This window comes from Hemitrygon akajei, chromosome 11 (assembly GCF_048418815.1).
Source record: "Hemitrygon akajei chromosome 11, sHemAka1.3, whole genome shotgun sequence".
Lineage (NCBI taxonomy): Eukaryota > Metazoa > Chordata > Chondrichthyes > Myliobatiformes > Dasyatidae > Hemitrygon > Hemitrygon akajei.
The window spans coordinates 172,971,549-172,983,296 of record NC_133134.1 but is presented as its reverse complement, the minus strand read 5'-3'; the positions used below and the strand labels follow the sequence as shown (position 1 = coordinate 172,983,296).

The window sequence follows — 11,748 nt, the reverse complement described above, 5'->3', positions numbered from 1 at the left end:
CCCCCCCCATCATCATCGGGCCACTCCGGGACACCCCCCCCATCATCGGGCTACTCCCCTGGTCATCAGGCCACTCCAGGGTCTCCTGGTCACTCAATTCTGATCTCATAGCAGATGGGCTGCTTGGCCTGAGGCCAGGTGGGCGTTCAGAGTTTGGTTGGGTCACCGTCCAGCTTGACCCTGTCAATACACTTGGTGTGGTGCCTGATCGCACAGTCACACTGGCACTGTGTTCTCTCTCTCTCAGGCCTGGACCACGTTGCCACCCTCAGACCGCGGTCAGGCCCGTGGAGCCCCCCTCCCAGCTGTTGGACACAACGGAGCCCCAGGAGTCTGTGCATACAGCGCAGAGAGACCCCGGGCAATGACGGCCACGGCTACCTACAAGGTACCTACTCCCTCCGCCCCCGAGACCCTCCATCCGCTCCCCCTGCCCCCGAGACCCTCCATCCGCTCCCTCTGTCCCTGGGGCCCCCCCTCTGCCCGAGACCCTCTGTCTGCTCCCTCCACCCCCCCGGGCCCCTCACCCTTGCTCCCCCCACCACCTGGACCCCACCTTCTTTCTCCCGGTAACCCCCGCCCTGTTATCTCCAGACCCCCACACACAAAATGCTGGTGGAACACAGCAAGGCCAGGCAGCATCTATAGGGAGAAGCACTGTCGACGTTTCGGGCCGAGACCCTTCGTCAGGACACCCAGCTCTGGTCGACTCTCCTACCCCCACCGATGACCCCTTCTCCCGTCGTCAATCCTCCTCATCTTCATGGACACCCAGCTCTGGTCGACTCTCCTACCCCCACCGATGACCCCTTCTCCCGTCTTCAATCCTCCTCTTCATGGACACCCAGCTCTGGTCGACTCTCCTACCCCCACCGATGACCCCTTCTCCCGTCTTCAATCCTCCTCTTCATGGACACCCAGCTCTGGTCGACTCTCCTACCCCCACCGATGACCCCTTCTCCCGTCTTCAATCCTCCTCCTCTTCATGGACACCCAGCTCTGGTCGACTCTCCTACCCCCCACCGATGACCCCTTCTCCCGTCTTCAATCCTCCTCTTCATGGACACCCAGCTCTGGTCGACTCTCCTACCCCCACCGATGACCCTTTCTCCCATCTTCAATCCTCCTCCTCTTCATGGACACCCAGCTCTGGTCGACTCTCCTACCCCCACTGATGACCCCTTCTCCCGTTTTCAATCCTCCTCCTCTTCATGGACACCCAGCTCTGGTCCACTCTCCTACCCCCACCGATGACCCCTTCTCCCGTCGTCAATCCTCCTCCTCTTCATGGACATCCAGCTCTGGTCGACTCTCCTACCCCCCACCGATGACCCCTTCTCCCGTCTTCAATCCTCCTCATCTTCATGGACACCCAGCTCTGGTCCACTCTCCTACCCCCACCGATGACCCCTTCTCCCGTCTTCAATCCTCCTCCTCTTCATGGACACCCAGCTCTGGTCGACTCTCCTACCCCCACCGATGACCCCTTCTCCCGTCTTCAATCCTCCTCATCTTCATGGACACCCCACTCTGGTCAAAGCTTTGTCCCCCTTCACCCAAAACTCAGCAATTTCCGCGTACGGCATGATGCTGAACTCTTCTTCCGCCGGCTCCATCTCCGAGCTTACTTCTTTGGCAAGGACTGTCCTACCCCCACCAATGACCCCTTCTCCCATCTTCAATCCTCCTCCTCTTCATGGACACTTTGCTCTGGTCTTTTGCCTGCTCTGGATCTGGTGCTTCTTCCTACAGATGCTGCCTGGCCTGCTGTGTTCCACCAGCATCTTGTTGTGTGTTGTTTGAATTTCCAGCATCTGCAGATTCCCTCGTGTTTGATCTCCAGACCCCCACCCTTTTTCCTCCTGGCCCCCTCCACCTCAATTCCTGACCCCCGTCACTCTCTTGTCAGCGCCTCCCTGTCGGCCATACTGATCGCACTCTGCCCCCCCCACCCCCCCGGCAGATACCGTCATTCCCTGCCCTGACGTTGGGCTCCGGGGCCGTGGGTGAGATGCAGAGACACAGCCGGGACTCACTGCTCTGCTCCAGCGGCTACAACACTCAGACCACCACTCCCTCCGTCTCCGAGGACACCATCCCCACACACCGTGAGTGCCAGTCTGGGGGCAAGAGGGTTTGGAGGAGGAGGTTGTTGGGTCAGTCTGGGCAATATGACAAACCATACGAGGTGGGAACAGCTCCTCAGATGCATGGGTGACTTTGGGTGAGGTGGAACGAGGCTATTTGGCCGAAGATTTAAATTGTAGTTCTTGCGTTCTGCTATCCCAGGATCAGAAGTTGGTTTAATACCACTGAGATATGTTGTGAAATTTGTTGGTTTGCAAAGAGAGGAAAAAAAATAGTGAGGTAGTGTTCATGGGTTGATTGTCCATTGAGAAATCTGATGGCAGAGGGAAAGAAGCCGTCCCTGAAACATTGATTGTGGGTCTTCAGGCTCCCGTACCTGCAGTAACAATGAAAGAGGGCATGTTTAGGTGATGGGTTCTTCGTGATGGGTGCTGCCTTTTGGAGGAGTTCTCGGTGCTGGAAAGGCTTGTGCCCCTTCCTGATCCCCTGCACACCGAACGGTGATGCAGCCAGGTAGAATCCTCTACACAGTATATCTGTTGAAACTTGCCAGAGTCTTTGGTGACATACAAATTTTCCTCAGATGTCTAATGGCACTGCCATGCCTATATGCCTCAATACGTTGGGCCCAGGATAGATCCTTGGAGAGGTTGACGCCCCGGAACTTGAAACAGCTCATCCCTCGATGAGGGCTGGTGTGTATTCCCTCAACTTTCCTTTCCTGAAGCCCACAATCAGTCCCTTAGTCTTATGGCTATCGAGTGCAAGGCTATTGCTGTGATGCCGCTCACTAGCTGACGTATCTCGCTCCTGTATGCCATCTCACCATCTGAAATTCTGACAATTGTGTCATTGGCAAATTTACAGATGGCACTTGAGCCGTGTCCAGTCACACAATCATGGGTGTAGAGAGAGTAGAGCAGTGGGCTAAGCGCACACCCCCAAGGTGCAGGGAGGAGATGTTATTCCCGACCCGCGTAGTCTGTAATCTCCCAGTGAAGAAATGAAGGATCCAGTGACAGGGGAGGGACAGTGACCCAGGTTTTGGAGCATTTTCATTAGAACTGAGGGTATGATTGTGTTGAGGTTATTTGATGATCCCCAAAGTAACCTCTTTCTCCCCCCCACCTCTGTCCCCCCCCCTCCACCTTTCTCTCCGCCCCCTCCAACTCTCTCTCCGCCCCCAACTCTCACCGCCTCTCTCCCCCTCCGCCTCTCTCCCCCCTCCGCCTCTCTCCCCCTCCGCCTCTCTCCCCCTCCACCTTTCTCTCCCCCCTCCACCTTTCTCTCCCCCCTCGACCGCCTCTCTCCCCCCACCGCCTCTCTCCGCCCCTCCACCTTTCTCTCCGCCCCTCCACCTTTCTCTCCGCCCCTCCACCAACTCTCTCTCCGCCCCCCAACTCTCACCGTCTCTCTCCCCCCTCTGCCTCTCTGCCCCTCCGCCTCTCTCTCCCCCCTCCGCCTCTCTCCCAATCCACCTTTCTCTCCCCCTCCACCTTTCTCTCCCCCCTCGACCGCCTCTCTCCCCCAACCGCCTCTCTCCGCCTCTCTCCGCCCCTCCACCGCCTCTCTCCGCCCCTCCACCGCCTCTCTCCGCCCCTCCACCGCCTCTCTCCGCCCCTCCACCGCCTCTCTCCCCCCCACCTCTCTCCCCTCTCTCCCCCTCCACCTTTCTCTCCCCCCTCCACCTTTCTCTCCCCCCTCGACCACCTCTCTCCCCCTCCGCCTCTCTCCCCCACCGCCTCTCTCCCTCCACCTTTCTCTCCGCCCCTCCACCTTTCTCTCCGCCTCTCTCCGCCCCTCCACCGCCTCTCTCCCCCCACCTCTCTCCCCTCTCTCCCCCTCCACCTTTCTCTCCCCCCTCCACCTTTCTCTCCCCCCCTCGACCACCTCTCTCCCCCTCCGCCTCTCTCCCCCCCACCGCCTCTCTCCCTCCACCTTTCTCTCCGCCCCTCCACCTTTCTCTCCGCCCCTCCACCGCCTCTCTCCCCCCACCGCCTCTCTCCCCTCACTCCCCCTCCGCCTCTCTCCCCCCCCTGCCTCTCTCCCCCCTCCGCCTCTCTCCCCCCACCGCCTCTCTCCCCCCTCTCCCCCCTCCGCCTCTCTCCCCCCTCTCCCCCTCCGCCTCTCTCCCCCTCCGTCTCTCTACCCCCCTGCCTCTCCGCCTCTTCCCCCCGCCTCTCCTCCCCCCGCCTCTCTTCCCCCACCGCCTCTCTCCCCCCTCTGCCCCTCCGCCTCTTCCCCCCGTCTCTCTTCCCCCACTGCCTCTCTTCCCCTGCCCCTCCGCCCCTCTCCCCCCCACCACCTCTTCCCCCGCCTCTCTCCCCCACCACCTCTCTCCCCCCTCTGCCCCTCCGCCCCTCTCCCCCCCACCACCTCTTCCCCCGCCTCTCTTCCCCCACCGCCTCTCTCCCCCCTCTGCCCCTCCGCCTCTTCCCCCCGCCTCTCTTCCCCCACCGCCTCTCTCCCCCCTCTGCCCTCCGCCTCTTCCCCCCGCCTCTCTTCCCCCACCGCCTCTCTCCCCCCTCTGCCCCTCCGCCTCTTCCCCCCGTCTCTCTTCCCCCACTGCCTCTCTTCCCCCTCTGCCCCTCTCCCCCCACCGCCTCTCCCCCCGCCTCTCTCCCCCACCACCTCTCTCCCCCCTCTGCCCCTCTCCCCCCACCACCTCTCCCCCCACCGCCTCTCTCCCCCTCTGCCCCTCCGCCTCTCTCCCCCACCACCTCTCTCCCCCCTCTGCCTCTCTCCCCCCACCACCTCCCCCCCACCGCCTCTCTCCCCCTCTGCCCCTCCGCCTCTCTCCCCCCTCCGCCTCTCTCCCCCGCCTCTCTCCCCCACCACCTCTCTCCCCCCTCTGCCCCTCCGCCCCTCTTCCCCCCACCGCCTCTTTCCCCCCTCCGCCTCTCCCCCCCACCGCCTCTCTCCCCCCTCTGCCCCTCCGCCTCTCCCCCTCCCCGCCTCTCTCCCCCCTCTGCCCCTCCGCCTCTCTCCCCTCCCCCCCTCCCCCTCCGCCTCTCTCTCCCCTCCCCTCCGCCTCTCTCCCCCCTCCCCCACCGCCTCTCTCCCCCCTCCCCCACCGCCTCTCTCCCCCCTCTGCCCCTCCGCCTCTCTCCCCCTCCGCCTCTCTCTCTCTCCGCCTCTCTCCCCCTCCGCCTCTCTCCCCCTCTGCCCCTCCGCCTCTCTCCCCCTCTGCCCCTCCGCCTCTCTCCCCCCTCTGCCCCTCCACCTCTCCCACCCCTCCGCTTCTCTCCCCCCTCTGTCCCTCCGCCTCTCTCCCCCTCTGCCCCTCCACCTCTCCCCCCTCTGCCCCGCCTCTCCCCCCCTCTCCGTCTGTCTCCCCCTCTGCCCCTCTGCCTCTCTCCCCCCCACCGCCTCTCTCCCCCCTCTGCCCCACCGCCCCTCTCCCCCCTCCGCCTCTCTCCCCCCTCCGCCTCTTCCCCCCACCGCCTCTCCCCCCGCCTCTCTTTCCCCCACCGCCTCTCTCCTCCCCACCCCCCCTCATCTATGACTGGCCACGTCTGTCGTGCTTCAGCTGTGAAGAAGGAGGCATCCCTGGTGGGTGAGTTGTTCTTGGTTACGTTGGGTTTAAGGGGATGCTGTGTTCTCGTGGGTGGTGGAGGTGTCGGAGTAGTCTCTGAGTTGGCCCCAGCTGACGGGTACATTGTAGGGTTCCAGTTAGGTGGGTGCAGTAAAGATGCTACGCTGGGCAGCCGGTCGGTGGAGAGAGAGGTAGAGTGCACACCCAGAAAGTGAGGGTCTCATTCACCGAGCTCTTGAGTGTTGGAGGGAGCAGTGGCAAGAGTGCAGGACGAGTGAGGGTCTGGTGCTGAGGGAGATTGACCATTGCTATCACTGAGTGATGGACAGGCTCCAGGGGTGGGGGTCAGTCTCCACTGCCGTGCACTAATGCCCGTCCTGTCCCCCAGTGGCGGATTACGACTACATCTCCCTGCATGGTGAGCAGGACCTGACGGACCAGATGAATTTCGACAAGTCGTCCACCATCCCGAGGAACAGTGACCTGAGCCAGAACTACCGCCGCATGTTTCAAGACAAGCGTCCAGCCTCCACCGTTAGCCTGCTCACTGAACTGGAGCCGGCCATGCCCTCTCACATCGCCACCATCCGCCGGAAGCCATCCAGCAAGCCGGGCCGCCGGGGTACAGTCAGCGGGGTGCCCATCCCCATCCGCACCCCGGTGGTGCCCGTTCCGGTGTCCGGGGGGGCCCCTGTTGGCCGGTCAGGCAGTGAGGAGTGGGTGGTCCCTCAGGCCACGCGCTGCGGCCTGGCACAGGGAAGGCGTGGTCTCTGTAGTTCGGCACAGAGTCTGAGTACCATACCGAGCTACGTACCCCAGCCTGCGGCCACCGGCCTCAACCTCATCCCCACTGGCAACGGATTGCCAGCACAGCCAATGGGGGGGACAGACCCCACTCTGGACCCCTCGCCCACAGAGCCCGGTGACGTCCTGTCCATGATCCGGCGCGGCGTCAAATTGAGGAAAAACTGTCACTGATGACCGGTCCGCACCAAAGATCATCTAGGGTACGGCTGGGATGGCTCGGTCCAGCACTCTCACTCTCTGACCCGCCCTCCCTCCCCCTCACTGACCCGCCCTCCCTCCCCCTCTGACTCACCCTCCCTCCCCTCACTGACCCGCCCTCCCTCCCCCTCTGACTCGCCCTCCCTCCCCTCACTGACTCGCCCTCCCTCCCCTCACTGACCCGCCCTCCCTCCCCCTCTGACTCGCCCTCCCTCCCCCTCTGACCCGCCCTCCCTCCCCCTCTGACTCGCCCTCCCTCCCCCTCTGACTCGCCCTCCCTCCCCTCACTGACCTGCCCACCCTTGCTCCCTCTTGCTGCCTCTCTCTCTCCTCCCCCCCCCCCCCCCCCCATATGACTAGTAGTTGGCCTTGGACTGAGTCCCCACCATGAGCCTTGGTCAGGACCTTCCCTCATCCCTGCTTCCCTGGGGGGGTAAGCCTCTCACCACAGAGAAACCCTCAGCACCCTGAGTGCTTGTGGACAGGGGACCATCTCACACTCCTCAGGGTGGAGGTGACACTGGCAGTGCAGGCAATGTCCAAGGTCAACCTCGGCTCCCCGGGGGGTAGTGGAGGTGATACCTCATTCCTTCCACACCACAGGCTGGTGAGGAAAGGCGCAGTGGGAATGCAGCGATTCACAAGCAAAGCTGAGTTGTCATCTCCTTCCTGGCCTCACTGCGGTGAAGCTGAGTTATGCTGTGCATCTGCTGAGGACTTGCATCCTGTGGAAAGTTCCACTGGTTTCTCGCAAACAAAACAGTCCCACAGAAACCCCATCAGATCTCTTGTAAACCCGCGCGGTGCTTGGCTGGTGGGTGAATCCCATTGGCTTCACATCGACGGATATTTATTGAGAAAGCTTCTGGTAGTTCAGTGGATTTGCTGCCTTTAATGTTCCACCACTCCCTGAAGCGAAAGTCTTTACTTAGTTCAGAATATAGTTTGTAAATGTTTGATTTCTGTTTGTGCTGGTGCCTATTGCTTTGTGGTGAGGAGTTGTCCTCGAGCTTCAACAGCCCCTCCTTATCTGTGCTTTTCACTGAACTGGGCAGTTTTTTGTCATTGTTGGCACATCCAAAGTGTTTCGGTTTTAAAGGATGTTTGTTATTTTTAAAAATAAGTTTTAAAATCAGAAGCTTAGTGACAATGAATCTCTCCTGTAATTGATAGATTTTTATAACTTGCTTGGGTGCCCTCTGACTCTGGCAAATTCCTATTGACCTTTGTCCCAGTGCCCTCTGACCCTGCTGCTCTGCAGCCTCATTGCGAGTCAGCCTGGATGTCTGGGATGACTGGTGACCCTCGCTTGTTCCTCCAAGTGCCTCTTCCTACTAAATGTGCCAAACTCGGCCTCTGACAACCAACTGGCCTTTGGGAAAGTCAGTGACAGACCGGGATACAAATATTGTCTATTGGAGTGGCTACACCTCACTCGCTGTCCACCAAACCAGCTAGAAATGCTCTCTGGGAAAACTGATTGCAACACTTAGCTCCAAACTGAAATAATCTTAGATTGCAGCTGAGGGTTAGTGAATCTATCAGGAGAGAGCAGGTTTGTTCCTGCATCACCACGGACTGAGACCGCGTCCCTGCCTGTACCTCCTCCCAACGATCACCTACAGACTGTGACCACGTCCCTGCCTGTACCTCCCTCCCAACGGTCACCTACAGACGGAGACCACGTCCCTGCCTGTACCTCCCTCCCAACGGTCACCAACAGACGGAGACCACGTCCCTGCCTGTACCTCCCTCCCAACGGTCACCTACAGACGGAGACCACGTCCCTGCCTGTATCTGCCCCCCAAATGGTCACCTATGGACTGAGACCACGTCCCTGCCTGTATCTGCCTCCCAATAGTCACCTACAGACTGAGACCACGTCCCTGCCTGTATCTGCCTCCCAATAGTCACCTACGGACTGAGACCACATCCCTGCCTGTATCTGCCTCCCAAATGGTCACCTATGGACTGAGACCACATCCCTGCCTGTATCTGCCCCCCAAATGGTCAACTACAGACTGAGACCACGTCCCTGCCTGTACCTCCCTCCCAACGGTCACCTACGGACTGAGACCACGTCCCTGCCTGTATCTGCCTCCCAACGATCACCTATGGACTGAGACCACATCCCTGCCTGTATCTGCCCCCCAAATGGTCACCTACAGACTGAGACCACGTCCCTGCCTGTACCCTCCCTCCCAACGGTCACCTACGGACTGAGACCACGTCCCTGCCTGTATCTGCCTCCCAACAATCACCTATGGACTGAGACCACGTCCCTGCCTGTATCTCTGCCCCCCAAATGGTCACCTACAGACTGAGACCACGTCCCTGCCTGTACCTCCCTCCCAACGGTCACCTACAGACTGAGACCACGTCCCTGCCTGTATCTGCCCCCCAAATGGTCACCTACGGACTGAGACCACGTCCCTGCCTGTATCTGCCTCCCAATGGTCACCTACAGACTGAGACCACGTCCCTGCCTGTATCTGCCCCCCAAATGGTCACCTATGGACTGAGACCACGTCCCTGCCTGTATCTTCCTCCCTATGGTCACCTACAGACTGAGACCACGTCACTGCCTGTACCTCCCTCCCAACGGTCATCTACGGACCGGGACTGCGTTTCTGTCAGTACCTCCCTCCCCATTGACACCTACAGACTGAGATCATGTCCCTCCCTCCCAACGGTCACCTACGGACTGAGACCACGTCCCTGCCTGTACCTCCCTCCCAAATGGTCACCTGTTGAGGGAGCTTCCAGTTTGTGCTTCCACTGGTGAACTGAACCAGTTAGGTCAAGTAGTTACAGAGCAAAGGCCCAAAGAATGGTGGAATGGTAAAGCCTAGGGGGCTGTTCACTGCTTCAGGTTTGCGGTACTCGCTGTTGGTGAAATTGGCCAGTCCCAATGGCCACAGCTAGAATATGTGTCCACATCTGTAACCCCAGGCTTGGAGGCCCTTGGACCCATTACCAGCACATCCTCCCAGCCCGTGTGGTTCCAGAGAATACTCTGCCCATGAGGCTGCACTGGGCTGATTCACCCCACCCCCGTGCATCCATTCATGGTTCCTGTGGGATACGGAGAGAGATTTCTGCTGATTGGTCCTTGATGTCCTGGCCAGATCTCCCAGCCCAGAGGCGCTGGGGGCAGGGGGTGAGCAACACTACAAGTGGGGAAGGAGTCACTGTCTCAGGGGTGGAGATTGGTCCCCTGCGGTCAAGGGTCAGTCAGGTTGTCTGACTGGCTTCATCGTTCCCACAGCCCTGGAGTCCAACAGGTAGAGCTCATCCCCTGCCTGAGGGCACCCTCCTGAACCAGAGGGTGCTGAGGGTCGGGCACTGGGTTCAGGGAACGAAGTGGGTGGCTGCCACTGGCCCATCATCTCTGAAAAGCACAAATGTTGAATTTGCAGGAGTATTTTTGCAATCTTTGCACTTTAGGCCAGAATCTGATTCATGGGGAGGGGAAGAGACTCAGAGGTTTATTAAACGCGGTAAACTTTGGATTTTTTTTTGTGTTATCGATGTATCCATTGCAGTTCGAGGTTTGGCTGCATCCTACTGTGTCGAAGGTGATGGCAGCAACTTTATTTGACAGTTTTTCATTGAGGTTTTCTGCCAGGGTTTTGAAAACTGGTTATTAATTCTTTAATAAAAGTTGAAGAGACAAAATTCCTTTTTTGTACAGATTGAAAACTCTAGATTTGGATAAACTCATCGTCTCCCCATCAGAGGTTTCCAATTTGGCCTCGATTCTGTTAAATTGAATTCTCAGCACTGTTTTCGGCACCGAGGTTGAACGGCAGACAGGCAGGAATGGGCAGACGGCACTGGCCAGACAGCAGAGCCCACAACTCAGCCAGTCTCACAGGAGACACCAACTGGCCAGGTAGATTATACACAACTGCCTCCCTCGCTCGCTGCTTCAAACACTAACAGCCAGGTCCAGGGATCGGAGCGAAACGTGCTTCAGAACGCTAACCTATCGGCTGAGGCCATCTTTTGGTTCCGTCTGTCGGACCGAGGCACCATGTCTGTCGTTTTTTCTCATTCTGTCAAGATCATAATATTTCCTCCTTGTAGTCACTGCTGCAGTCTTCAATTAAAGGAATTCGAAGTCACTTCTGCACATTGCATTGTCATTTATTGCTGAAAACTGCCCCTTAGTCTTCACACACAACACAAAATGCAGCAGTACAATGGTGAAATGAAAACCAAAATTGCTGGAGGCCCTCAGTAGGTTGGGCAGCAGCTACAAGCCTCACCTCACATCCGACAGCCCTTGCAAATCCTCTGTAAATCCTCCCCTCACAGCCGACAGCCCCTGCAAATCCTCTGTAAATCCTCCCCTCACATCCGGCAGCCCCTGCAAATCCTCTGTAAATCCTCCCCTCACATCCGGCAGCCCCTGCAAATCCTCTGTAAATCCTCCCCTCACATCCGGCAGCCCCTGCAAATCCTCTGTAAATCCTCCCCTCACATCCGGCAGCCCCTGCAAATCCTCAGCAAACCCTCCCCTCACATCCGGGAGCCCCTGCAAATCTTCAGTAAACCCTCCCCTCACATCCGGGAGCCCCTGCAAGCTCTCCCCTCACATCCGACAGCCCCTGCAAATCCTCAGTAAACCCTCCCCTCACATCCGGGAGCCCCTGCAAATCCTCAGTAAACCCTCCCCTCACATCCGGGAGCCCCTGCAAATCCTCAGTAAACCCTCCCCTCACATCCGGGAGCCCCTGCAAATCCTCAGTAAACCCTCCCCTCACATCCGACAGCCCCTGCAAATCCTCAGTAAACCCTCGCGTCACATCCGACAGCCCCTGCAAATCCTCAGTAAACCCTCGCGTCACATCCGACAGCCCCTGCAAATCCTCAGTAAACCCTCCCCTCACATCCGGCAGCCCCTGCAAATCCTCAGCAAACCCTCCCCTCACATCCGGCAGCCCCTGCAAATCCTCAGTAAACCCTCCCCTCACATCCGACAGCCCCTGCAAATCCTCAGTAAACCCTCCCCTCACATCCGGCAGCCCCTGCAAATCCTCAGCAAACCCTCCCCTCACATCCGACAGCCCCTGCAAATCCTCAGTAAACCCTCCCCTCACATCCGACAGCCCCTG

General features: G+C 59.2%; 1 protein-coding gene across 1 annotated transcript; it reads left to right on the top strand.

Annotated features, from left to right (window-relative positions):
* The first annotated feature begins 227 nt into the window (after positions 1-227).
* On the top strand, positions 228-6,683 carry mtss1 (MTSS I-BAR domain containing 1). Its single transcript, XM_073062279.1, is given in 5 exon segments — positions 228-388; positions 1,964-2,108; positions 5,618-5,644; positions 6,012-6,586; positions 6,588-6,683. Coding segments are annotated over 5 exon segments (813 nt in total). The 5' UTR covers positions 228-364; the 3' UTR covers positions 6,630-6,683.
* Positions 6,684-11,748: the final 5,065 nt, after the last annotated feature.